Consider the following 25853-nt stretch of genomic DNA (forward strand, 5'->3'; position numbering starts at 1 on the left):
GGCGAGAGGCGGGGGACCGTGCGCGGCGAGAGGCGCGGCCCGAAACGGGGTGCCCCGCTCCCCGCCGGTGCCCGCGCGGCCACCCGCAAAATACGGAGCGGATCGCGAGTAGTAAGATTGCCACCCCACTCCCTCCCCCCCCCCCTTAACCCTATCGCTGCCGCTTCGCACGACCCGGGCCCGCTGCCGCCCCGGGGGGACCATTTCGACCTCGCCGCCACAGCCTCTACTTGCCCGCGGGGGGAGCCGCCCGGCCGCTTCCAGGCGCCGCCACCGCCTCCCCGGAGCTGGAGAGTCTCCCCGGGGCGGTGAGTGACAGCGCGACTGGGCGGGGCTTCATCAGGGCCCGGACGCCGCTCCGCCCTTAGGAGGGGCTGCCCCGGCCACCGCCCCCTCCGGCTCCCCTCCCCCACTCAGGCCCCGCTCCCTTCCATGCCCGCGGACCCCACGCTCCCCGGGCTCCCCTCCCGCGTTCATGACACCCCCGACATGGGCTCTCCCGCCCACGGCGCACTCCAACACGCACCCCTCCTCCACCATGCACCCGCGTGCCAGGCCGCGCCTCCCCAGCTCTCGGGGGCTCTCTCCCGCCCGAGGGTGATCCCACCACTCCCTCCCCGTGGCCGCCCCACTCCTTCACCCGCCGGGACACAGCCCCGGCCCGATTCGTTGTCCCCCGCGGGGTCCGCGGTGCGCAGCGCCGGGGCCGGGAGGAGAAGTCAGGGCGACCTCCGGGGAGGGGAACCGGCCACGCCGTCGGCCGCACTCGCTCCGGCAGGGCTGCTGTGCCCGGAGAGCAGGCTGGCCAGGGGCGCACGGCACCCGCTCTGTTACTTGCGGCAGGACGCGGGAGGGTTTACTGAAAGGCAGTGAAATTGCCCACGCCGCGACCGCCCCGAGGCCCCGCAGGCCGGCTCCTCCTGTCGAGCCCTGCCCGCCCGCAGCGGGGCAGCACCGCCCCGGCCGAGGTGGCTGGCGGACAGGGGGAAGGCACCAGGGCGCATGAGGCAGGGCGCGAGCACGGAGCTGGCGCTCGCCCGAGGTACGTCGAGCACACCAAAACCGCTCTTCTGCCGCCGACCCCGGAGGGGGGAAACGGAGGAGAGTGTGAACACACCGTGGCACCCGCTCAGCCCCCGCCTCTGTCTCTTTAAAGCGCGCGGCCCCTGCCGCGCCTGCGTGTGCTCTCGTCTCAGTGCGCCTGCGCTGCTTGCCCCGGCGGCTGTGGGGTTCCTTTGTCCCTCGGCTGCCGCGCAACCAAGCCTTGTTCCCGCCGCGATGATTGGCAGCGCGCGCGGCAGGCTGCCACCGCCGTGGGAGCCAATCGGCTCCCCCTGGAGGGCTTACGGGGGCGGGTAGTCCCGCCCCTCCTCGCCCAAGGGCTGTGAGTGGCGGCTAACACGGCCAGTGGCGGCGCGGAGCTGGAGACGGAAAGCCAATGGGAGCTCGGGTGGTGGGCGCCTGGTTAGGTTGTGTGAGTACTGGCTACGCGCGCGCTCTCCTCCGTGCCGCTGAGAGGATAGCAGGCCGCCGTCTGCCGGGGAGCCGGGGTCCGCCGCCAGGTGAGCCCAGACGACAGCGGGACTTTGGCTCGGCTCTGCTGCGGGCCTGACGCTTGCAAGTGGCCGTTGCCACCGGGCCTTGCTGCGATCTGCGCGGTCCGCCCCGCCGCTGCGTGCGGCCGCTGTGGCTGGCGGGCAGGCCCCGGCGAGGCGGGGCAGGGGTCGGTGGAAGCCGCCTGGGGGCCGCGAGCGACCGGGCGTGTTTGCTTTTAGGTGGAGAAGATGCAGGGCAACAAGGGCTTCAACATGGAGAAGCAGAACCACGCTCCGCGGAAACAGCACCAGCCGCACCCACCACCGTCCATCCCCGCCAACGGGCAGCAGGCCAACAGCCAGAGTGAGTCCCGGGGCCGCCGCGCCGGGCCGCCCGGCCCTGCTTTGGGTAGGCGTTGAGCGACCGCCCTCGCTGCGTAGCGTAACTTCGGGTCTCGGTCGGCTGCCGGCCCGCACGGGTGCGGTGGGTCTTTGCGGAAACTAACGAACTCGCTTTTTCACTTTAAAGCAATAAACTTTCAGGCCCTCGAGCAAACAGCGCTTGCGTTCGCTGTCCGCTCCAGTAGTCGGGCTTACCCGTTGTTGCAGGCGGGTGTTTGAATTGCAGCAGGGTTATTTTGGGGGCTTGTTTTGCTTAATCTGTTCAAAGATGGATGCAGCTGCAGTATGTTTGACTGGGGTTTCTTCATAAGTTTCTTGTGCTCCTGAAACTGCGCAGTGGTGTAGAGGTTCCTTTGTCTCAAATTCTTAAGAAAAGCTCGCTTGAAAAAAGAAGTTCAGGAAGTCTTTGAACCCCTAACGGTGTTTCTGTAAACGTTGAAAATACGTGATGGCTCCTTTCCCTTGCCTCCGTTTCTTTTTGTAATCCAGCCGTAACGGGTGGTTTCTCAACACAGGTTTCTCTAAGTGCTAGTAAAACGAATTTGCTGTAAGAGTACAGCTATAGAAAGAACGTTGTTATAGCAATCTGCAGTCACTTGTTAGTACTAAATTTTTACTTGGGAGGGACCAGCTTTACTTCATATTTCAGCACTCAGGTACTAGCTAATATTGAACTAGTGTGTTTCCAGGTTTTTTCTCAATCACTGTGGCATGTAGCTCTGCTGTTGGGATACAGAAGAGGTGCTTGTGAGCTGAGGCAGCATCAGTGGCTTCTGACGCGTTATCTAATCTGGCTTGATAGTTTAGAAGCGTGGCAGCAAGGTATTGCAATTAGCATTTTCAGGGAAGAATTGCTTTAGTTATATTAGTTTTTCATTTTTTAGGTTCGGACACTTTCACTGTTCAAACCAAAACACTGAGAAGTCACATGAACTTTTGAATGATTCCTTTGGGGGGAAACACACAAATCTTGGGCTAGTAAAAAAATTCCTGCATATTTTTATTAGGTGGCTCTGTTAAACAGTTTCCTTATCAGGTCGTAGAAGATAATAGACAGGGGTGGCAGTCCAGTCCTTTCCAGTCAGATTGGAAACAGTACAGCAGAACAACTGTATTGTGGTATTCTTACAGGAATCAGCTTATAGTGAGTGACTATATCTCAGATTCCTTTGAGCGAATCTGCTCAAGGCAGGACAGTGATAGTGGTACAATTCTGCTGTAAGTCCCTCCTAGTGTGCTCACAAGCCTTGCAGTTAATCCCCAAGCACTTCTGCTAATGGTGTGGCATTCACAGGACAAAACACTTATGCACCCTGTGTGTGTGAAGTAGATAACTTCCACTGCTTTTCCACAGATAGTACTGTCAAATTGATTTTATTTATTATTTGATTGATTTTACTTATTTTTTTGTGTTAGTCATAGATGTGTGCTTATTCTATAAAAGAGTTGTCTCTGCATGTCTTGCATGAGTTGTCTTTGCATGAATAGCATTTACTGATCAGTGCCATGCTTTATAGCCTGAATCAAGCCACTCATGATCATAGTTTTATTTCATATGTGTGACTGTGAGATGTCCTCAGCAAAGCAAAGGGATTGCATTCTATGGCTTGTCGTCTGTGTGAGGAGGTTTGATATGCATTTAGGAAAATGGGTACAGGAAGGTAGAGTGATGATAAAGCCACCTCTGTATCTGGCATGTAACAGATCTTCCAGGATTGTGCTGGACTCTTGCTGAATTAAGGGTTAAAGTTTGTATATGCATGTGGGGATTTCAGAATGTTCCTACAATCTGTCCTGTTTATTAGTGCTAGCTATAGCATTGCTTATAGGTTTTGTTCACTAATGTATTTTTTTCTGAGAAATCACCTGTATGGCTGGGTTTTGGGAGGTGAGGTTTTTTTCCCCACCATTTTCACCATTCCAGCCTTCTCTCCAGCTTGGAACCCAGGACTCTAGAACCCAAATCCCATCTCACAGAATGACAGCTGTCTCAGATGTTATCTGTGGGCAAAATTTCCTGTTTGCATATTTGTCTGGACATCTGGGCTTGGAGTTTGTTTTGTTTGGGGGGGGGGTAGGGACTTTGTTTAATTTTGTTTTCTGTTTGTTTTGGGTGGGGGGAGGGTTGTTTGGTTGTTTTTTCGTAGAAACCTGGTTGCTGGCCAAACTGGTATTTCTATAATTGTTCAGGTTGTAACAGCAAAGTAGTGTATTGTGTCTACACTTGGATTTTGTTGTGGGCCAATCATCTTGACCAGATCTCCAAAAGTTGGGTGAAATACCTTTATTTTGAGCTGCGGTGTTGTCCTTTTCTCCAGTTCTAAGTTGTCTTTCGCTGTTGTTAATGAGCATGGAGGTCCAAGTACATGTTTTGTTTAAGGAGACTATAGACCTATTCTGAAATCAGATCTCTTTGTTGCTGGAGAGGTTTGAGACTGAAGTGAATGGGTAGTGTTGCCTATGTCTCTGTGTTCACTCTGATGAAACCTAATAGAATTTATCCCCCCAACTGTAGAGCAGCTGTGTACCTTATTCCCCTCAGATGAAGGCCTGACTATTGACCTGAAGAACTTCCGGAAACCTGGTGAAAAGACCTTCACCCAAAGAAGCCGCCTGTTTGTGGGGAATCTGCCCCCTGATATTACAGAGGAAGAGATGAGAAAGTTATTTGAGAAGTACGGCAAGGCAGGTGAAGTCTTCATCCACAAGGATAAAGGCTTTGGCTTTATCAGGCTGGTGAGTGACATGCTGCCTTTGGGGTGTTTGTGGCAGTGACTCATGCTGGAGGGGTGTTGCTAATTGAAAGTAGTAGATGTTCAGATAGCTTGCTAGTTAAGCCTCCTGTTGATTTTAGTAACCTGGAATATGGGATCAGCTCATACAAGTGGTTTGTCTAGACGTTTTATGAAAGGGAATGTGAATTCAGGCAGTTCGTGGCAGGATTTATTAAGTTTATTTATTAAGGTTTTATCTGATTAAGTTATTCTGAAGTCAGCTGGTAGAAAACAGAAGGAAGACATGAGTGTGATGCTGTTATAGACAAGGTGACTTCCATATTCTGGAAGGGTTGAACATGGAATTTCTATGGATATAGGAGGCCGTGCAGTATTACTGGAGTGATGAATGCTCTTGAAGTAGGGGATCTCTAGGTGATCACATAAAGTGTAGCTCGGAGGTAGGCAGCTAGCAACATGGTGGTTCTCAAACTTTATTGGATCATGAAAGTCTTAAGGTGAGTGTATGAAACAAGGTTCCCACACCAAAGTGGGCACTTTGCTGTAGTGTAGTTGCCTGGTGGTGACTTAAATGAGTGGAAGTGCATGAAACTGGCATAGGGTGTTTTTTGTGGATTGTCATACAATCAGCATTTCCTTTTACAGTTAGCAGACTTGGCTAGTAGTTGGATTGTTGGATTTGTTCTGGTTTTGGGTTGGTTTTTTTTTTTGCTAATCTTTAAGAAGAATCCTGCTTTGTAGCCTTAATGTAGTTATGGCTGATACATAATGATCATTTAAGTGTTAGCTTAGTTTGTACTGGCTGCTGAATTAAGCTTATGGTGATACATTCCCCTGCCCAGCTCTGCACATACCTATTCAGGTAGAGTAACTGATGATAGACAACACCTATGGTTTGTTAGGGCACTTTTTACCATGCTTTGGGAAGATTATTTGTTCCTCTCTGTGAACTACTTGATCAGGAGAAATAGGCTTGTTCTGACACTGGCTGATTCTGTACTACATTGAGAGTTTTAATGCTAACTTTTTTTATCTTCAGGAAACTCGCACTCTGGCAGAGATTGCAAAGGTGGAACTAGACAACATGCCTCTACGTGGGAAGCAGCTAAGAGTGCGTTTTGCGTGCCACAGTGCATCACTGACAGTCAGGAACCTGCCTCAGTTTGTGTCCAATGAGCTCCTGGAGGAAGCCTTCTCAGTGTTTGGCCAGGTGGAAAGGGCTGTGGTTATTGTGGATGACAGAGGACGATCCTCTGGGAAAGGCATTGTGGAGTTCTCAGGGAAGCCTGCTGCTAGGAAAGCCCTGGATAGATGTAGCGATGGGTCTTTCCTGCTAACTACGTAAGTATGGAGGGTGAGAAGCGGTACACTTTCATGTGTGCAGGTTGAGGGGTGGCATTGTCTTGTGAGCAATGTTTCTTGACACCAGAGCAAGACAGATGGGGAGGAGGTGGTAGGTGGTTTGCCTGGGGAGAGTTTTACTGAGCTTTGTTCCAACAAGAGTGAGTCTGCTGAAACTCGGGTCTGAAAACTTTATTCTGGGAAGCTGCTAGTGGGGTAAATGCATGAAACTTATCGATAAGCTCTTTCTGGATAAAGCCTTCTTAAGGTAATTAAAGCAGCATTTAAGAAGCAGGAGCTGTTTCAGAAACCATCCATATAATTTGTTAGAAATTAAGCTCAAGTGTGTTAATTGTGCACTCTGGGTCGCTTCAGAAGGCAAGTCTTGGGATGGGACTCCGCTCAGCAGCAGGCATTACTGGTGTGGAATGCTGATCTGCCACTGTGGGCATGGGATCTGTCAGAGGAGGTGGCCGGGTAGATTGTTTGGATTTTTCACCGTAATAAACTTTGTTGCCTAATAATTCAAGACCAAGGAAAAAAGCGTGTTCTTGCATAATTATGTCAACTTGCTCAGGTAAATTACTAATTCTAGGTACATTCCACAGCATATGGCTTGTTGCTCTAATTCAAGAGTGATTTTTTCTTGGAAATAAAATTACTGTATATTTTGTATGAATACACCTACAATTTGTGAAAAGAATACCTCCTGAAATTGGGGCTATACCCCTAATTTCCAAAATAACTTTATAAGCTTTGTACTTCTCACTTCTCTCCTTGTTCTTGGAGGCCTGCATATGGCAGAATCATACACCCATGCACAACACATTCTGTTTCGAAGAGCAGATGTTGGGGGTTGTTGTTGTTGTTTGGGTTTTGGGGTGGTGGGGTTTGGTTTGGTTTTGGGGCTTGAGGTTTTTTGTTTGCATTGGGGGTTTTTTTAATATCTGAGAGCTTTCCCCTGAGGCTCTTCGGGGATAACCAGCAGAGTGCATAGCGCTCTGCAGGATTGCCGTTGGGGAGCTTTTGCTGATTTGGAAGTTTATATCCTGAAAGAACCATGAAAACGTGTTTTTAAAAGTGGTCATGCAAGACTAACCACTACCAATGTATGACTGAGAGCACCTGAGGGTAACATTCAGTCTTTTTGTAGCTCTTAGTGCATCTCATATCTGGGACAGCAAAGCAGTATGTTGCTTATTTCTAGTTATGGTTTGGTTTTAATTAAATTTGTTCAGGTTTGTCCTAGTTCATGATGGTGGCAGCTAGATAAACGTTGCAGTTGATTCATGTTGGAAAAGAAGACTGCTCATTTTGAAATATGAATATGCCACATCAAACTGAAAAGCTACATTGTGGATCTTCAGATGAGGAGAGAGATTTTAGCCTCTGTCCTGCCTTCCTGCTGGAGTCTGGCCACTGCAGCTTCCTCAGCTATGACAAATGGGGTTGAGGGGCTAATGAGAAGCTGCAGTGCTGCTGTGCTGAGAATGAGCAGTGTCAGTGCTGTGGTGGGGAGTTAATTCAGAGGTTGGGAACACTTCTGTTAAATACTTTCTTCTTCATGCAGAAACCAGGAGGACAGAAGCACATGTGTGCAGTGTTTGTGTTGTGAAGTGCACCAGTGGATTTCTTAGGGAGGGGGAAGGGAATTCAGACAGGGCCCAACAGGTACTTTAGGGCACTGCTGCTTGGCAATAATGGCACATGGTCGTCTCACAGGAGAGTATGCCTGAATGGTACAGCCAACAGTCTCCAGTGAGGAGAGTGTAGTTACTCTTTGCTTTATTTAGGCAGCTATAAAAAGGCACACAAAGACTTTTGCAGCCCATGGTTGGCCATGTAGCAAGAGAAGAAAGGGAGGGAAAAAAAATGCACATTCTAGGGACTACAAAACTTCATACTGAGTAGGTCCTACTGGAGCATGTCAGGTTTTAGTTACGCTGTTAATTTGAACCAGTAACTGCAAATATTTTTTCAGTACAATTTTGGTTTGGATTTAACAAGGATTTTGATTAACAGTTCAACTCCCATTCTAGAAAGAAAGAAAAAGGTGTTCAAATTGATTTCTGGTTTCAGTTTGGTTGAGATCCCCAACTGCTCTGAATTTCTTTGGGAGTGCTAAAAGCACTCTTACACAAGTTCAGACACAGTACTTTTCCTACAGGCTGCAAGCTTTCTTACACTGCAAGCTCCTTGGATTTTCTTAGAAGCACATAATCTTTTCTTTACAGATTCCCTCGCCCTGTCACTGTGGAGCCCATGGATCAGTATGATGATGAAGAGGGACTACCAGAGAAACTAGTCATTAAAAACCAGCAATATCACAAGTATGTGCCTGCCATGTGACAGGAGATGAGATTACCTGTGGACTAGGGCATTGAATAGTGTCTCAGTCATCAGAGAGTGACTTGTCAGTACTCTAAAGGTCGTCCTTGTTTCTGTAAATGTGACCTGACTCTGGAAAGAGAACTGTGTACTCTGTTCTCTTGCCATGGTCAGCTGAAAGCAAGCAGTGAGTTTGAATCCACACTGCTGGACAAGACTGGCAGCCTCCACGTATTTTTCATAAGTCTGTTTCAGTTCTTGGAATAAAAAATTGGGTCAGTTTGAGATAACATGAGATCCCCTTGCCCATGTGAGAAGCTGAAGAAAAGACTTAGGTTATGTGCTCTTAAGTGTTACGGAAAGTCTGCAGAGGAAACAGGTGAAACCCGCAGTGAAAATTTAAGGAATGATGTGAATAGCATTAGGAGATTGTAGAGCTATTTATGTATAAGGCCATGGTCTTTGAAGGCTTCCTAGTATAAGTAGGTATCATGTGATCCAGGCAGTGGATATTAGTAAACAATGTGAGGTCATGAATTTTTTGAGTAAGAAAGACTATGGAGCTTCAGAAGCTGAGAGGCTGCATTAGGCGTAGTCATGTGCTTCAGGTTCAGGGGCTGCAGCGAATAGTGAAATACACGCATTTGGGCAGTGCTTGTTTCAGAGGTGGATCTGTCCGTAAGATACACAGCAGGAGCAAAGGCTGTTTCTTTCCATAGTATTTCTAAATATTTTTTGGTGTCTTATAAAAGCAGTGCCATTGCTTATTATGGAGGAGAGCAGGACAGTTTCCATGTATAATTAAATCTGCAGGAGGATTCTGGCAAAGCTGCTCTGTTCAATAAGCTGATTCCTGAGGAGCAGACACTTACGCATAGCTATTTGTGAGAAAATAGAAAACAAAGCGGTTCCTTAATTGTTTTACTAAGAAATGCTTTTCTGACTGTTAAAAGGATCTGCCGCTGCATTTAATGCACAAGTGTGTTTTTCTTGGTTCCTCCTTGCTCTGTTGAAGTGTTCACTAGCTCTTCCTTGCTTGACAGGGAGCGTGAGCAGCCTCCTCGGTTTGCACAGCCTGGCAGCTTTGAATACGAATATGCCATGCGTTGGAAGGCCCTAATAGAAATGGAGAAGCAGCAGCAAGAGCAAGTAGACCGCAACATCAAGGAAGCTCGAGAGAAGCTGGAAATGGAAATGGAAGCAGCTCGCCATGAGCACCAGGTTATGCTCATGCGGCAAGGTATCAATCCAAGGCAAATACAGTATCAGAACATGGCCCTGCAACAACCAGGGGTAGTACTGTAGTAGACTGGCTAGAGTCCACTGAAGTTGAGCCAAGTTGAGCTGCTTGACTTGTAACCAAGCATGGTGTGGCAAACAAATGGAGAGATGTTACTGTGTTGCTGGAGGCTGTTACCTTACTGTCTTGTGTATTATGGTTCTAGTTTAGGAACTTGTTAAGAGGTGGCATAGGAGATGAGTTTGAGTTCTTTACTGTTGTCTCTTACAGATTTAATGAGACGCCAGGAAGAGCTGAGGAGAATGGAGGAATTGCATAACCAAGAAGTACAAAAACGTAAACAGCTGGAACTCAGGTAAGGGGGCAGGTTATGAAGTGCTGTGAACCCATAATATTATGGAATAAAATGCTTCTTCAGTGCACCTAGTTGTTCAGTGTAACAATTTAATTATTACCTAAAATGTGACTGGTTTGGGCCTTTTTGTTCATAGGGGGAGTGTACAGGTGGTTTGAGATGGAAGAGTTAAGAGTTTCTTCCACTGATTATTATTGGGTTTTTTTACAGTTCTATGTCTCAGTTTAGCTCCTTGACAGAGCAGATAGAAAAATCAGAATCAGGGCAGTGATTCAGTGAATTCAGCACTGCAGGCTGGAAAACCCTGTTCTAGCATCTATCTCTTCATTTGAGGGATAACTTAGTCTCAGAGATTTCTCTTTCTATTCCAGCTCTTTCTTATCTCAGGCTCATTTTGAGAAGCCCCAGGAAGATCTCCAGACTACTTCTGTAATAGAAGGGTCTTGAAAACTGTTTGGCTTGAATGCGTTATGTTGCATGTTGTCGGCATGTATTTGGGAGCTGCCGTGTACATAGAATCGTTTAGGTTGGAAAAGACTTTTAAGATCAAGTCCAACTGTAAACCTAACTCTGCCAAGTCCATAGGTAAACCATGTCCATAAGTGCCACATCTATACATCTTTTAAATACCTCCAGGGTTGGTGACTCCACCACTGCCCTGGGCAGCCTGTTTCAGTGCTTGAGAGCCCTTTCAGAGAAGAAATTATTCGTAATACCCAATTTAAACCTCCCGTGGTGTCTCTTGAGGCTGATACCTCTTGTCCTGTCACTTGCTGCTTGGGAAAAGAGACCAACCCTCACCTCACTACAGCCTCCTTTCAGGTTGTTGTAAAGACCAATAAGATTGCCCCTCAGCCCCCTTTTAGTTAGACCACAGTTCCCTCAGCCACTTCTCATGAAAGATACTCCTGGGTGTGTTCGTATTGTTTTTATAATGAACTCCTTAAAATGAAAAGTGTTGGAAATGTGCACAAACATGCACATACATGTTCTCATTATAAGTTACCTAATATTTTACAGCCTTAGCAAAATAATGTTCTTAAAGTTGTAGATTTCCAAACAAGACCAGTTGGGCAGCACTGCTATGCTGTGATGCATACGGTTGGGCTATATTGTGCTGAGTATTCTTGGACCTTTTTTACAGGCAAGAGGAAGAACGCAGGCGCCGTGAGGAGGAAATGAGAAGACAGCAAGAAGAGATGATGAGACGCCAGCAGGAAGGCTTTAAAGGGAATTTTGCTGATGCGGTATGAGTGCTTCTACCTTCCCATTACATCTGGACACAGCACAGGGCTTTCTGTGAATGCTTAACTTGTTGGTTGATAGACTGTACATTTTTTCTGTATTCTGCTCTAAATTATTGACTCCCTTCAGTCTTAATACAGCTTAATCTGGGGAATACAAATACCCCAGTTACTGTCCCACTGCTGTTCATGTAGGGCCCTTATTAGCTGTCTTGCTCTTCAGAAGAATATATCCTAACTGATTTTATTCTGACAGTAACAAAGATGAACTCTTTTGAAGGATTGCTGCAGAATCCTGTTATGGTCATATGGCTAGTTATATCTGTAGCCTGCAGTTTGTCTTAGTCATGCTTAGATGAAATGGTCCCAGCTTGAGGCACTGCTGCAGGCATGATAGTTGCTTGTAGTTGGTCAGGTATTTTCTTGTAATGTAAAATGTGTGGTACCTGCCTTTTAATAGTAGTATCTCTAGTTCTATAAAGAGCGATGTGTTTCCAGTCCCAGCAAGTTTCTATTGTGGAGGCAGCTGAAGTGCTGTTGAGGTGGTATAATGGCATGGAGGCAACTGGGTGGCAATGTTCTTGTATCCTCGTGAAATATTTAGCTGTTTTCCTCAGGGGTCAATTTATGTTGAAACAAGAGAGCCAAAACCATGTGACTTACCTAAATATGTGAATATTAGCTGGTGTAGCAGAACTCCTGGTTTCTCTAAGTAATAGTGCCTTCATATGCTAAATAGTGGCACTGAGACTACAGGTGAAGTGAAATCTGTTTTTCAGTTCCCACTATGGAAAAAGTAGTACCCTCACTGAAGTGAGGAGGTGCTCTGAATTTTGCAGTGGGGAAGAGCTGTTGTGTGTCCTGTGCTCTATTAGTAAATGAGAAACTGAACTTGCTAACTGGTATTTTAATGCAACTGACCCACTGCTGTGTCTTTATGTAAGCTTGCATTCCTTTCAACTGGAAAAGCTTCTTAGCTATGCTGAGAAAGTAGCAAAACTAACACTATTTCATGTGTTACTGCTGCTCAGCAGATCTTCCCATCCAGATATCAGATATCTCTTAATCATAGAATCATAGAATAGTTAGGGTTGGAAAGGACCTTAAGGTCATCCAGTTCCAACCCCCCTGCCATGGGCAGGGACACCCCACACTAAACCATGCCACCCAAGGCCTCATCCAACCTGGCCTTGAACACCGCCAAGGATGGAGCACTCACAACCTCCCTGAGCAACCCATTCCAGTGCCTCAGCACCCTCACAGTAAAGAATTTCTTCCTTAGATCCGATCTAAACTTCCTCTGTTTTAAGTTTTAACCCGTTACCCCTTGTCCTGTCACTACAGTCCCTGATGAATAGTCCCTCCCCAGCATCTCTATAGCCCCCCTTCAGATACTGGAAGGCTGCTGTGAGGTCTCCATGCAGCCTTCTCTTCTCCGGGCTGAACAGCCCCAACTTTCTCAGCCTGTCTCCATACAGGAGGTGCTCCAGCCCCTGATCATCCTCATGGCCCTCCTCCGGACTTGCTCCAACAGTTCCATGTCCTTTTTATGTTGAGGACACCAGAACTGCACACAATACTCCATGTGAGGTCCTATGAGAGCAGAGTAGAGGGGCAGGATCGCCTCCTTGGACCTGCTGGTCACGCTCCTCTTGATGCAGCCCAGGATACGGTTGCTTTCTGGGCTGCGAGCACACACTGAAGCCGGCTCATGTTTAGTTTCTCATCGACCAACACCCCCAAGTCCTTCTCCACAGGGCTGCTCTGAATCTCTTCTCTGCCCAACCTGTAGCTGTGCCTGGGATTGCTCCGACCCAGGTGCAGGACCTTGCACTTGGCATGGTTAAACTTCACAAGGTTGGCATCAGCCCACCTCACAAGCGTGTCGAGGTCCCTCTGCATGGCATCCCTTCCCTCCAGCGTATCAATGGAACCACACAGCTTGGTGTCATCGGCAAACTTGCTGAGGGTGCTCTCAATCCCACTGTCCATGTCACCGACAAAGATGTTGAACAAGACCGGTCCCAACACGGATCCCTGAGGGACACCACTCGTTACTGGTCTCCAAATGCTGCTGTTTGGCAAAATCTGCATGCACAGCTTTGCTGCTGGATGTTTTACCATGATTGTGAAAAACAGTCCTTCAGAATGAGATTGTTTTAAATAAGACCTGTGTGTTAAGCAGTTACAGTGTGAAGATACCTCAGATCCTCCTTTTCTTAGTTAACCCTGGGAATGACTTTTCTACAGTTCTCAGCAGCAAACCTCAAAACTCACTAAACTTGGGTAATTACTTTTTTTTTTTTTTTTTAAAGCCTGAATTTTTATCATTTTATATGAGTGTCTCTTTTTCCAGAGGGAGCCACCAGACATGCGGATGGGACAGATGAGTATGGGAGGTAAGAGTGTTCTCTTTGTTCTATGCATGTTCCTTTTCTCCTTTACAAAATCTGTACAATATTTGAGTAGTCTTATTTTACTGGCTTTTATTTAGAAACTCAGTTGTACTAATCTTCTCCCAGTTCGCTAACAGGCAGTGTTCACATGACACCAAACCACAAAATCTGGGTATGTGGCACTGCTGTACATCGTGAAAGACTCAGTTCAGTAAGCAAAAGACTTTGTTGACATTGCCATTGGACCCATAGTGTGCTTCAGAAGTTTGTACTGATACAGGAGCTGGTATGACGCATAGTGCTAGACTGTGAGTCCAGGAAATAATCTTGATTACTGTACTTCCATATTTTGACTACATGGTTCAGGCCATGTGTACAAGAGCAAGTGAAAAGGCTTAGTGGTTACTGAAGGTGGTGAGTGTTAAAGCCTGCTGTAGTTTCAGATAGTACTGGAATGCAAGATCAGTTTGTCTTGACCTGGTGGTGCAAAGCTAGCTAATGGACTAGTCCTCTGTCCCTGAATATAGCACTATGTGGAGTTTACACAGTGCTTGCACACAGTGCTTGTACGGTGTTTTGTGGCTCTGGAGTGATGAGTAGACCCCAGTCACTGCATCTGCCAGGACTGTTCTTCAGTCATCTTTTTCCAGGTACCATTGGCATGAACAATAGAGGAGCCATGGGTGGTACCAATGTCCCAGCTGCCGCACCTCCTGCGACTGGTCCTGGAGCTATGATACCTGATGGAGCCATGGGAATGGTAATGTATCTCCATCTGCTTTTGTGCACACCTTTTAAATGCAGATTGTTTTCATTGTTAAGCAATGAAAATAACTATGCTGCTGAAGTTGAGCTTGTTTGTCTGACTAGACCTGTTGCTTAACTCCTGCTGAAGTCTTGAAGTTAATCTCGCCTAGGTCCTGGCTGATGATTTTTCAGAAGATTGAACCAAGTTTAATAACTACTTACAGTCTTAGCAATAATATATGGTTAAATTTTAAAAGGCATAATGGAAAGCACTTTGTTGAATGTGTGTTTTGAAAGTAGGTTCTTGCAGGCACAAAACCAGGCTGTCAGGATTGTTGTGTCCATCACCAGTTTTAAAAACAATTCTCTCCTATGCTGATAGGGTAAAATGAGTATGGTGATAGTGAGTATGCTCAAATGAGTTCAGCTCATTTGCTTAGGAGGTAAAGAGCAAATAATCAGTGGAGGTTATGCTTATTTATTTGCCTTTTTAAACTTAGATATTCAGTTTTAAGCTTTACTGCAGAGCTGTACAATAGACCATGGCTTCTGTGGCATCTCTCATTCTTCTTTGTAATACAGAGCATCAATCCTCTCTCAGTGTCAGCACCCCCAGACAGCAGCAGTACCAGCAGCAGTCAGGTTTGTCCAGAAATGAATCTTCCTTTAGCAGTTTGTATCAGTTGGTCTAATAAACAATTCTCATTAATTCTTATTTAAAACCTTCCTTCTCAGACTTCTTGATCCTATCATGAATTTTACATTAGGGATTTTTTTTGTATGCCATGAAGAACAGCTTTATTTATCTATAAGCTTTTGTACCTAAGTGGTGGGGACACTAGAGTGGCTGAGGTTAAGAAAATGTGTACTACACAAGGAAATTAAGGGGGAAGATGAAGAGAGGAATTGAAAGGGGAGGTAGTTCAGATCAATATAACAAAATAATACGGTATTTCCAAAAAGCAGTAAGCTGTTTCTCTAATGGGCAGAAAAATGTGCAGTCTTTTTAGAAACTATCCTGGCTGTGTGCTTGTTTTTAGGAGTTACTGGGCCATTGAATTCCAGCTTTTTATTCAGGTAGGGAGCAGTTACTTTGCGTGTTTGCTCCAGCTGCTTGGAGTGATTGCAGTGTCCTTCCCTGTGATGTATCCTACAGGAGAAGTTCATGATTTTTCAGAATTTTTCATCTGTAGGGAGGGGGAAAAGGTAGGAGTGCTGTGTTACTGCTAGTGCCTCGCCTGCACTGCTGGTGAAGTGAGCATTGAGGACCTTCCCATTGAGAGTTTCACTGAAGTTTGGGTCAGGCAATACCATGGAGTCATCTACAGTATTAACACTAGTTATGATGTGCATATGTGTACATCACATAACACTGCATATATTTATATATATATATATATATATCACTGCTGTAAATCTGTGGACAAAGCGTGCATGGAACCCAGGAGCATGGTGTAAAGCAGCTCTCCTCTGTGAAGGCACTTAGCCCCAGTATGGGGGAAGGAAGAGGCAGTGGTTGCCTCTAGAACCTTCCCCAAAGGAAATACCGTCCACCATGAGGACATTCAAGCAGTGGAGCAGGTTGCCCAGGGAGGTTGTGCAGTCTTCATCCTTGGATGTTTTCAAGACTGATTGGATAAAGCCGTGGCTAACCTGGCCTGACCTCGCAGCTGACTGCACTTTTGAGCAGGAGGTTGGACTAGAGACCTTGTGATGTACCTTCCAACCTGAATTCTCTTTTGATCACCTCCCTGCTGGAAGCAAGAGGCTGTGCAATAGCACTAACCCAGCTGGGAAAGTGGAGAGCCAAAGGAATGGAAATAGCAGGATAGGATTAGAGCACAGACTTATTTTGGAATTGGAATATTGTGTGCACCTGGGTTGTGGTAGTGCTGTAGGATCAGTATATTGCCCCCCTGTATTCTATTTGGGTGAAGGAATATGACTGGAATGTGAAGTCTTGCTTGCCCAGGCTGCATTACTCACACACTCCACTAGTCAATGAGATAGTGCAAAGTGTATTCAATTGTGCTGGACTACAAGTTATGCAGGGAAAGAGACTTGGTCCTGCCAGTCCAGTTTTGGGGTGTGCGGGCTCTTTTATGAGCTGAAGTTTTGTAGCAAGGTCGGCTGGAATTGTGAAATCCTGGTAAAATCTGAATCAGCTCAAATGGCGTTTAACTGCCCATTGTTCCTTGTTTTCCTTCCCTGCCTCTTCTGCATTTGTCCTCATCACAAGACTCCACCACCACCTGCAGACCGCTTTGGCCAGAGTGGCGCGATGGAGGGCCTCGGAGCAATGGGAGGGAATCCACCTGCCTTCAACAGAGGAAATCCAGGGGCTGATTTTGGTTCTAACAAGCGTCGCAGATACTAACAGGATTAAGCTACTCCCTGCACACACCCCAAAAAGGAAAGGAATCTTGGCAGGCCACGCAGGGCTCAAATCAAGGGGGTAGGGTGATGCTATTAAAAATAGTTAATTAGGGCCTGTTTTGGTAAAGCCACTCTAGGCCAAGGGGGGCGCAGTCTGACTGGTAAAGGTTTTAGAAGAATTCATGTGGTGCATTCCTATAATTTCAATGTGAAAAATGGGTTCTGGGAGGCTGCTGTGGTTGTTAAGCCGGTAAAATCCAGCAAGGACCCTCATGCCTTGACCATTCCAGGTTTCCTGTTTGCAGCTGGAGTCCTGAGACTAAACTAGATAAAAATTGCAGTGTCTTGGCATTTTTTTAGTGTAGTGTACCCTGCTGAAGAGCACAGGGAAGTTTCTGGATAATTAGGGCAGCATCTGGGTACTTTGCAGCTCCCATGATTCTGTAAATTGATACAGCTTCAAATGATCCATCATGTAGTTAATTGGGGCAGATTTTATGTTTGGGGTTATTTTGGTTTTGTTCTGTTTATTTTTCTTCTAACTTGTAGTTATTCCTTTATCTGGACTACCTGTTTCTTTGAAGTAGTTGACTGTCGTGTGCAGCCGGAATGGCTGTGGGAGGCTCTTCTTTGGATGGATTTTTTTTTTGATAACGTGTTGTATTGCTGTTCATTTTTACTGGTAGTAAAGTACAATCTATTGGACAAAGATACTGTATCTCTTGCTGAAGATTTAACTAAAATGTTTGTATAGTCTTAACCTTGCCTGTCTTTTGTGTAGAAGTACTACAAGATTTTTCATTTAGTGTAAACTGTTTGAACACAAGCTGTAATTGTTCCACTAAGAAGTCTGAGTTTGAGGAATGTTACAGGAATGCATTATTAAAGTGGATTTTAAGCCTTTTTTATCTGGTGTCTTCTCTTACGAGTGTTTGTTTGGTTGGTTGGTTTGTTTTTAATAAAAATGTATCCATATGGATTGGTGTAAACCATGCTTCAGGTTATGGTGCAAAAGTTATCGCATAGCCTTGAAAAGAGGGTGTTTAACCTCAGGAGATTCACAGAACCCCAGCCTGGTTTGTGTTGAAGGGACCTTAAAGCTCCTCCAGCTCCAACCCCTGCCACGGGCAGGGACCCCTTCCACTGGAGCAGCTTGCTCCAAGCCCCTGTGTCCAACCTGGCCTTGAACACTGCCAGGGATGGGGCAGCCACAGCTTCTCTGGGCACCCTGGGCCAGCGCCTCAGCACCCTCACAGGGAAGAGCTGAGCTTCAGCCTCTGCACAGAAGGGAACACTCCCCTCTGCATGCTGTTCCAGATTGCTGGCTGTTACGGAGTTGCAGACTGATGGGGTATTTTGACTATCATGAGGAGGAAACCCTTGCTCTTTGCTGTCATATCCAGTCGGCTTGTTTAAAATGCATTTATGCAAAATCAGTTCATACCAGATTAAGGGCTGATGAGCATTCTGGTTCCTTGAATTTTGCTCTTAGCTTTAAACTGCCATCATTTTTGGACTTAAGAATTTACAACTTGTTCTTTATGCAGCTTCCCCTAAACAGCAGTGGCTGCATTTGCAAGAATCAAAGAGAAATCTGAAAAATTGAACTCACACACGGACAATTTTGTAACACCAAAGCAGGAGACAAACATTTCCTTTTTTTTTTTTTTTTTTTGGCACACCATGTCTCACCAAATCCCGCCCATTACTGCAGAAAGGTACAAGTGGTGTAACACACTGTAATACACTAAACTTACTACACCAGTGAGCTACCTTTGGAAGCTGAAAGAAGGAAGATGTGATTTGCTATGGCCTTGCTGAAAGGAGCCGTTGTTCCCTCTGCTGTCTTGGTTGTGGTCCTGGTACCTGACTAGTCTACGTGGTGAGTCACCTCTGTGTCAGAGGTAGCCAAAAAGAAAGGAAGAGAGCAGGGAACTCAGCCAGGCTCTCTGCTGCCTTTAGGACACTTTTCCTGCCCATTCTGCTCTAACTGAGCTCATAATGACCATGTTTTAAGGTCACGGGGCCCTCCAAAACAAAACCTGTAAACCCCCAGACTTCCCACCAGTTTAGGCTGTTCCAAGCAACAGGTTTTTATTACAGATGGCAGCTAATGATGAGAAAACTGTGTCTTCAGATTAGACTGAACTCTTCATTTTGGCTTGGTTCCTGTTGATGACCAAAGTGTGCTTTTTGATGTGTTTTCTGAGCAAGTGGGCTCCTTTAGTAGCTCAGCTCTGAAGAGATGAAATTTTCTCTGGGAAGCAAGGCAGTGCCTGAGGTACAGGGAGAAAATTCTCATTAACTGGGCAGCTGATTTCCAATTTAAAGGTGTAATTGTTCAATGAGACCAGAGTGTTGGGGCAACGGCTCTGTAATAACCCAAGCTGCAGAAGGGCAGTGTTCTTGAAGGGAGAGATGAAGGTTGCCCACATGCCCATTTCTGATGATTTTTATGGTTTTTTTCCAAGCTGTTCTCTCAGCTGTTGAGTACAATCAGTACAGACCTCTTGGATAACTGCTGGCACTGAGCAGTGCTGACAGAAGAAGAGCAGTTGGGCAGAAATTCTGCTGGAGAATTGCTCACATGTATTCTTATGGGGAATACTTTATTTCACAGGTAACTAGAACATGAATTCTGCCTACAAGCATATGTAGCTGTAGTATTTTTGTCAGGGATTTTCCTTTATCTAACCAGACTTTTGTATGGAGGAACTATTCCATGCTTTAGGACTGAACTCCCTTTACACTGCCCTGGATTCCACAGGGTATCCTGAGGACCCAGGGTTGAGCAGGAGTTTTCTTCCACAGAGGCATCCAGCATGTTCTCCCCGGGACTCTGGGGGACTGTTTTAAACTGACCCTGATCATTCAAGGGCAAACACATTAAGTTGGGTTTAAGAATCATTTGGTCATTTTTTCTACTTCCTTTTTGTTCTGTTCTACATTAAACCAAATAGGCTCTATTTTTAATTCTTTACTGCCCCATTCCTTGCTGGCTTTAACCTTCCAGAGGGGAGATTGAGATGAGCTTTTAGCAGAAGCTCTTCCCTGTGAGGGTGCTGAGGCACTGGCACAGGGTGCCCAAAGGTTTCCCCTGGAGTGCATCTCTGTTTCACCTTGTCCTCCCTGGGGATCCTCCCCTGTGCCGAGAGCTGTGGACACCCCAATCTACCCTTTGTCACTGATGGGCTGTGCTCCTGGTAGGTTCTGTCTTCCAAGCCTCATTACCTGCAGACCTTTGCAGCAGAGCAGCGGAGGAGCGAGGGCAGAGCAGTGCTGCTGTGGGCTGTGGGCTGCTGCTCCTCTGGTGCTGAGGGGGCTCTGCTCAGCTGCAGCCCCCCATGTGTCTGCTGGTCCCTCTGCAGGGACAAGCCCTGCTGTGGGAGTCAGCCACAGCATCCTCATGGTGTTTGCTCCCAGCATGCGTGACAATTTGAGCTCCCAGTTCTTGCTGGCACTGGGATGGTGACAGCTGCAGCCCTGCTGCCAGCCTGTGGAAAGGACAAGGAGATCTGAAACCCTATCACTCGGTCCAGCCCCCAGGACTGCAAATTCCCTGAGCTTCGTGGGTCCCAAGTGATTCTTCCCACCTGAACAGAGGCTCTGGATGCCAACAGCATTTTTTTTCACTCATCTTTGGGACTGCTGTGTCATTTATTGTCTTGAGGCACTGCAGACCTTTGAGGGAGGTACCAGCTTGAAACCATGCCATTCATGCTAGCATGACAGTTCACCAGTGCCCTCATGTTTCCCTCCTAGCTTTTGTGTGGATGTGGGTTTAAACACAGGCTACCCAGGTCTGAGGAGGCCTGGTGGTGACAGTGGTACATGTCCTTCCCTCCTGCGGGGCTGTCTTCCTTGCTAACAAGGTGACAGAGAAAAGCCTGACGTTACTGCTGGTGATGGCATCACAAGGTGAGGATGGCAGAACTGAGCTGGAGGTGAACAGCAGTGCAGTGCAAAATGAGTCTGGAGTCATCTCCCTGGTGACCTCCAGAATTTTGGCAAAGGTTCATCCTGACTCTGGACTTTGGAGATCCCCTCGGATCCTGCAGGCTGTTGTAGTGGGATTAACTGGGCTAAACCAACATCATGGGACGGGCATGGGGTTATATAAGCCACAGTGTGCCCTGTGGGTTCCCCTCCCAAGCAGGCTCCCTGGGCAGCTTCTACCTCCAGGACTTGTCCTTTGCCCTGTCTGGTAGTGCCAAGGGCTTATGTCAAGCCAAATTCCTGAGCAGAAATGCTTTCCTGGTGCTGTGTGCTCTGGGAGGTCAGGGCAGTGCCCAGGAAACGGAGGTGTCCAGCTGTCCCTGCAAACAGGAACCACAAAAAGAAAAGAGTATTTGTTGCAGATGCTTGCAGGAATTAAATAAAACCTTTGATCTGTAGAGTTTTGTAAAGGAAAACCCTTGGGTCCCAGAATGGGTGCAGGAAGCCTCCTGGGTACAGGGGACCCATGTAACATTTTGTGCTCATCTTCTATGGTGACAATAATCTTTATTCCTTGGCTGCACAAGACCCTGCATCAAAGGGTGTCTTGGCCACGTGCACTGCTTTGGTCCGCTGGACCCTCTGTCAAGCAGAAGGTGGTGGTTTTGGGGCTGGGGCAGGTCAGCACAGGTTTCGCCCTGTGACTTTGGGAAGTTATTTCCCTTCTTTTTCAGGAAATTTTTAGCTGCTTCTATAACTGCTGAAGAAACTGAGAGCATTTTGTCAAGAGAAGTCACAGGTTGCCCTGAGCTGACTGTGAGCACTGTGGTGCTGCCAGTGCCTCCATGCCAGATGCTGGCAGGACAGTGGGTGCTGGAGGTCCTCTGCCCAGCCTGCAGTGTCCATCCCCTCTGCTGGCTGCAGGGCAGGACAGAAGTGCTTCTCGAGATAACATGAGCGCCGGGTCCTGTCAGCTGCTGAGCTGCTGTGTCCATCTTTAGCCTGCTCTCCGGTTACCAACCACCTCCTCTGGCTGCCTCCAAAAATAGGCAAAGCCACCTCCCGGTGCCTGGGCTGGAAACTGTGGGAAAGCAGAGAGGGAGGATCACAGGTAGGGATGAGACCAACAGATTTTTGTGGAAGGAGTGAAGGAAGCCACAAGTACATCTGAGCTATGGCATCGCTGTGCTACAACAAGGGCTGTGGGCAGAGGTTTGATCCTGAGCACAACACCAATGGTAAGTGGGTTTGTCTGCTTTGTACTGGGACGAGTGGAATGTGTGCAGTTTTCCTGGTCTCAGAACCAGCCTTGGATGCAATGCCACGGCCTGAGCTGCCAAACAAGGCTGAGCTGAGCCCAGGATGGCAGGAGCTGGTGTCACAGGTGGCTCATGGGCAGGATTGCTCCTCCTGAAACCCCCTGACTTTCCCTTTTCAGATTCTTGCCTGTATCACCCGGGTGTCCCCATCTTCCACGATGCCCTGAAGGTGAGTGGGGCAGGAGCCAGGTCTGCAGCTGCAGCCTTCTGCCTGGTGGGATTGCGTACACCTGACCAGTCTGTCATCTCCTGGTGCCTAGGGCTGGTCTTGTTGCAAGAAACGCACAACAGACTTCTCAGAGTTCCTCTCCATCAAGGTGAGTGACCCACCAGCCCAAATGCACCCACTGCTCCTCTGTTCTCTCCTCCTTGCTCCTGCTCTGTGCTGTTCTGTCCCATCCTGTGCCAAGGCTGCCCTCTTTGCCCGTCAGCCAGGGATTTCCTATCTGCTTCCAAGGAGCCTGCAAGGGTGCTACTGTCAAAGTGTGGGGTGGGCAGTCCTGGAGAAGGGTGTCCAAAGGAGCTATAATCCCCTACCAGAATCCTGCAAGGGTGAACACAAATGCTCCAAGCACAAGCACAGCTGTGAAAGTCTGAGTAGTGCTGGGGTTGGGGGGGGGGGGGGGGAAAGAGGCAGCAGAGGACCAAGGATATGGGGGAGACTCTTGCTGCCCTTCAGCTACCAGGCTGGGGTGCAACAGAGCTGAGATCTGTCTGCCATGGCCCTGGTGAGGCTGCCACACTGTCTTGTCCCTGGGAATCCCTGCAGCCTCAATCCCTGCCCTGGTGCAGTATCAGAGCCCATCCCTCCAGGACACAGAACCAGAAAAGCACAGAAACTTGCAGGGTTTGGGAGGAGGTGCCAGGTCAGGGAGGACAAAGCAGGCATCAGGCTTGCCTCTGCTGCTCAGGGGTGCACAAAGGGATTTCACAGCAAGCAGAAGCCTCCTGAGACTTTCAGCCAAGGAGAGACCTCAGACAATCAGAAGGCCAAACCAGTGGAGGAGCACATCATCCAAGGACCAAAATCAGCTGAGAAGATGCAACGGGAAAGACCAAGGTGAGGTGGGCTCAGCTAACAGTGTTGCCTTGCGGTCCCACTCCTTCTGCATGCATTCTGCATGCATTCTTGAGGAAGTGCTGCTGCTTCCTCTGGAGACGCAGAGACACGCTGCGAAAAACCCCAAACCCTAACTCAGCTTTTGCTGCTGCTGTTTCCCAGCTCTGATGAGCCAAGACAACCGCTGCCCATTAAAGTATCCAGGTCTCTGGAACAGGCACTGGAGAAACGGAACCTGTCCTCCAAAGATGAGGCACTCGAGGGCAGTTGCACAAGTAGTGGCGAGCTGATGGACGGCGTTGGGATTGCACATGGCAAGTTCAGCATGGGGTTTTGCATGGCAGGTTCAGCACAGGCTGGCAGGTGCTGCATGCTCAGCACCAGCAAACCCCCAGAGCTGTATCTTGAGGCACATTGCAATGGGCTGTGCTCAGGGGCCATCCATGAGAAGCTGGGGAGCTGGTGGTGGGGCTACAGGTAGGGTTTCGGGGTGCATGCTCCAGGGTGAAGCTGTGCTGCTCTCACAGGGGAGACGACTGCCCAGGTGAGAGTTGGCACCGCCTGCAAGAATGCAGCCTGCAAGGTGGTGAGTACCCAGCAGGTCTCATCTTCACATGGCCAGCAGTGTTGCAGGTCCAGCTTAAGGGCTCGTCTTCCAGTTCCACAAGGTGCTGTGCTGGTGGGAGTGCCCATCAGCTCTGTATGTCCCTGCTCATCCCACCCCTAGAGCAGCTGACTCTGTCACTTCCCAGCCAGATTCCTGCCAGAGGCTTCTAGATTCCTGATTGGAGGTACATTTGTATTTCACTGCTGCTAATTGCTTGCAATGAAATGTAGCACATATTCAGGATATGGGCATATAGATAAAATGCATGTGGAATAATTCCCGCCTACATTTAATTAATGCAGCAGAGCCCCGTTTGTATCTCACCCCAAGGCCGCCTGGTGTACCCTGCCTCGAGGAGTCCACCTGGACCTGAATGTGTTCGTGTGTAACCTGATCTAGGTGGCCCTGCTTTGGCAGGGGGGTTGGACTGGATGATCTCCAGAGGTCCCTTCCAACCCTAAGAATCCTGGGATTGTATGTGCTGGAGGGACCAAGCTGCGGGAGGGCTGGCAAGCTTGGAAAGCGGCAGAGGGGGAAGCAGAGAGAAAAGATAGCAGGTGGATAAGGACATGAGGCTGACATGCTCTGGGAAGGATGGGAAAGGATGGGAAAGGATGGGAAAGGATGGGAAAGGACAGAATGGACAAACAGCCCCTTGCACCTTGCAGCAAGTTTCTGTGGTGTACAAACTTGCCCACTGACCTGATGTTGCCCAGTTCCAGGGTGCAATCAGGCTGTGTTTAGGATATGGCATACAAAAGGGCTGCTGCCAGGGTGTCAGGGATGGCTCTGGAGTGCTGGTGAGCTCAGGGTGGCTGCCCTGATGGCACAAGCAGGGAGCAGGCAGCAGGGCCAGGCTGCCAGAGAGGGAGAGTTCCAGAGTAAGTCCTCACAGATCCTGGACCTGGTGAAAGGGTGATGCTGGGCATCATGCTGTGCGCTAAGCAGGGACGGGCACCAATGGGCAGATGAATGGCTGTGTCAGGCTGCATCGTGCCTGAGGCACAGCCAAAAATTTTGTCTGCTTCTTGCTCCACAGATCTACCAAGGCCCAGAGAGCAACACAGAGGTTTGTACTTTCCATCCTGGTGTTCCTGTCTTCCATGAGGGGTAAGAAACAACTCTTCACCAGGAAGCACACTGACCCTGCTGTAAGTGCCACATTGCAGGGCTGTGTGGCCTCAGCAATGTGGCTGGTGCAGTTGTGGGTAACACCCCCGAGGTGGGCAGGGGGAGCTGCTGGCTTCAAGCCGCTCTCCCCCCCCCGCCCCCAGAGCCTGCTTCTGCGGGCGCTCCCCGCTCAGGTCAGCGCGCTCTGTGCAGGGTGAAGTACTGGAGCTGCTGCGGAGTCAAAACCACGGACTTCAGCACCTTCCTGGAACAGCCGGGCTGCAGCCGTGGGCGGCACTGCTGGGCAGGGAAGGGGGTAAGAGGGCTCTTGGCGGGAGGGAGCTCTGTGAGCACAGTCCGCTTGCTGGCACCCGAGGGTGCTCCTTCCCTTGCTCTGCATTCACACAGAGTTCTGCGTTTAATTCTCTTAATTTTCATAATTGCCACAGATGACTGTGCAGGGTTGAATGCCTCAGCGTCACCCATCTGCTATTTAAAATGCTGCTCCTGCATTCACAAAAACGTGTCAGCTCTCACAGCCAACAGGCAGACATGCAATCGGAAGCTGCACAAAGCAGGAGCTGGCCCCAGGCACAGCACAGGCAGCGCTGACGGCTGCTGCACAGAGGCAGGCTGCTGGACATGGGAAAAACCCTCCAAAAACCCTCAAAAGTTTTGTCAGATGACTGAATCTGGTTTTAATGAAGCTTTCCCTCTGCAACTGCTTTTCAGGAGGGATCTAATCTATATAGCAACACGGTGTTGTGGCAGGGCAATAGGGAGAATATCTGAATTCCCAGTGTTGTGTGCGTATGTGTAAGTTTCCCCAGGAAAACTCTAGGCTGTAAACAGGCTTGAGCTGGGAAAGCCACACCAAAGTGGCCCAGGATATTGCTGAAAAGTGCACCATGTTCCTCTGAGCTAGGACTGCTCTGAAAAACCTCCTCTGACACCAGACTGTTGTTTGTCCTGGAGCAGAAAACATGTAGTGGATATAAAGGAAGCTGCAGGGAATGAACTGTGATGTTGTGATGCATATGCTTTGTGCTAATTGTCACCTGAGTTTGGGGCTGGGGCTCATCCTGGGGCATTTCTTTAGCTGGCAATGATAAGGACTGCTGG

At 48.3% G+C, this 25853-nt stretch overlaps 2 protein-coding genes across 15 annotated transcripts in view; both read left to right on the top strand.

The window, feature by feature from the left end:
* On the top strand, nucleotides 1-21795 carry NONO (non-POU domain containing octamer binding). 12 transcript variants are annotated; one of them, XM_080625139.1, is made up of 11 exons: nucleotides 1-111; nucleotides 1776-1944; nucleotides 4453-4673; nucleotides 5712-6013; nucleotides 8248-8343; nucleotides 9385-9581; nucleotides 9852-9936; nucleotides 11081-11183; nucleotides 13537-13579; nucleotides 14227-14336; nucleotides 16563-17672. In XM_080625139.1, the coding sequence occupies exons 2-11, from the start codon at nucleotides 1785-1787 to the stop codon at nucleotides 16698-16700; spliced, it is 1455 nt and encodes a 484-aa protein (XP_080481265.1). In that variant the 5' UTR covers nucleotides 1-111; nucleotides 1776-1784; the 3' UTR covers nucleotides 16701-17672. The 12 variants fall into 12 exon arrangements, 9 of the variants coding, with proteins under 9 accessions (XP_080481265.1, XP_080481266.1, XP_080481270.1 ...); XM_080625140.1 differs by lacking the exon at nucleotides 1-111 and adding an exon at nucleotides 767-1042; XR_013957590.1 differs by lacking the exons at nucleotides 1-111; nucleotides 16563-17672 and adding exons at nucleotides 1232-1562; nucleotides 21370-21795 and having other exon boundaries at nucleotides 14213-14336.
* The window catches only part of ITGB1BP2 (integrin subunit beta 1 binding protein 2), a 6638-nt gene continuing 2526 nt past the window's right edge, over nucleotides 21742-25853 (top strand). For 2 of the 3 annotated variants that reach the window (XR_013957593.1, XM_080625149.1), the window contains exons 1-7: nucleotides 21974-22123; nucleotides 22215-22271; nucleotides 22866-23014; nucleotides 23177-23328; nucleotides 23542-23600; nucleotides 24661-24731; nucleotides 24945-25047. Coding sequence is in view for 2 of the 3 variants with exons in the window: in XM_080625149.1 (XP_080481275.1) it covers nucleotides 21998-22123; nucleotides 22215-22271; nucleotides 22866-23014; nucleotides 23177-23328; nucleotides 23542-23600; nucleotides 24661-24731; nucleotides 24945-25047 (717 nt within the window). In the remaining variant the exon portion in view is untranslated. Of the gene's footprint in view, nucleotides 21874-21973; nucleotides 22124-22214; nucleotides 22272-22865; nucleotides 23015-23176; nucleotides 23329-23541; nucleotides 23601-24660; nucleotides 24732-24944; nucleotides 25048-25853 lie in introns of those variants that run through there. The other variant, XM_080625150.1, reaches the window with a different exon arrangement.

The sequence above is a fragment of the Psittacula echo genome, assembly GCF_963264785.1.
Source record: "Psittacula echo genome assembly, chromosome: 8".
In the NCBI taxonomy this organism is placed as follows: domain Eukaryota; kingdom Metazoa; phylum Chordata; class Aves; order Psittaciformes; family Psittacidae; genus Psittacula; species Psittacula echo.

What these genes read in the sequence shown, in the direction of transcription:
- NONO (XM_080625139.1), top strand. Translation starts at nt 1,785, where the DNA reads ATGCAGGGCAACAAGGGCTTCAACATGGAGAAGCAGAACCACGCTCCG. An exon ending in GGTTATGCTCATGCGGCAAG is followed by an intron (nt 9,582 to 9,851) that starts GTATCAATCCAA and finishes TGTCTCTTACAG; the next exon opens with ATTTAATGAGACGCCAGGAA. An exon ending in AAGGGAATTTTGCTGATGCG is followed by an intron (nt 11,184 to 13,536) that starts GTATGAGTGCTT and finishes CTCTTTTTCCAG; the next exon opens with AGGGAGCCACCAGACATGCG.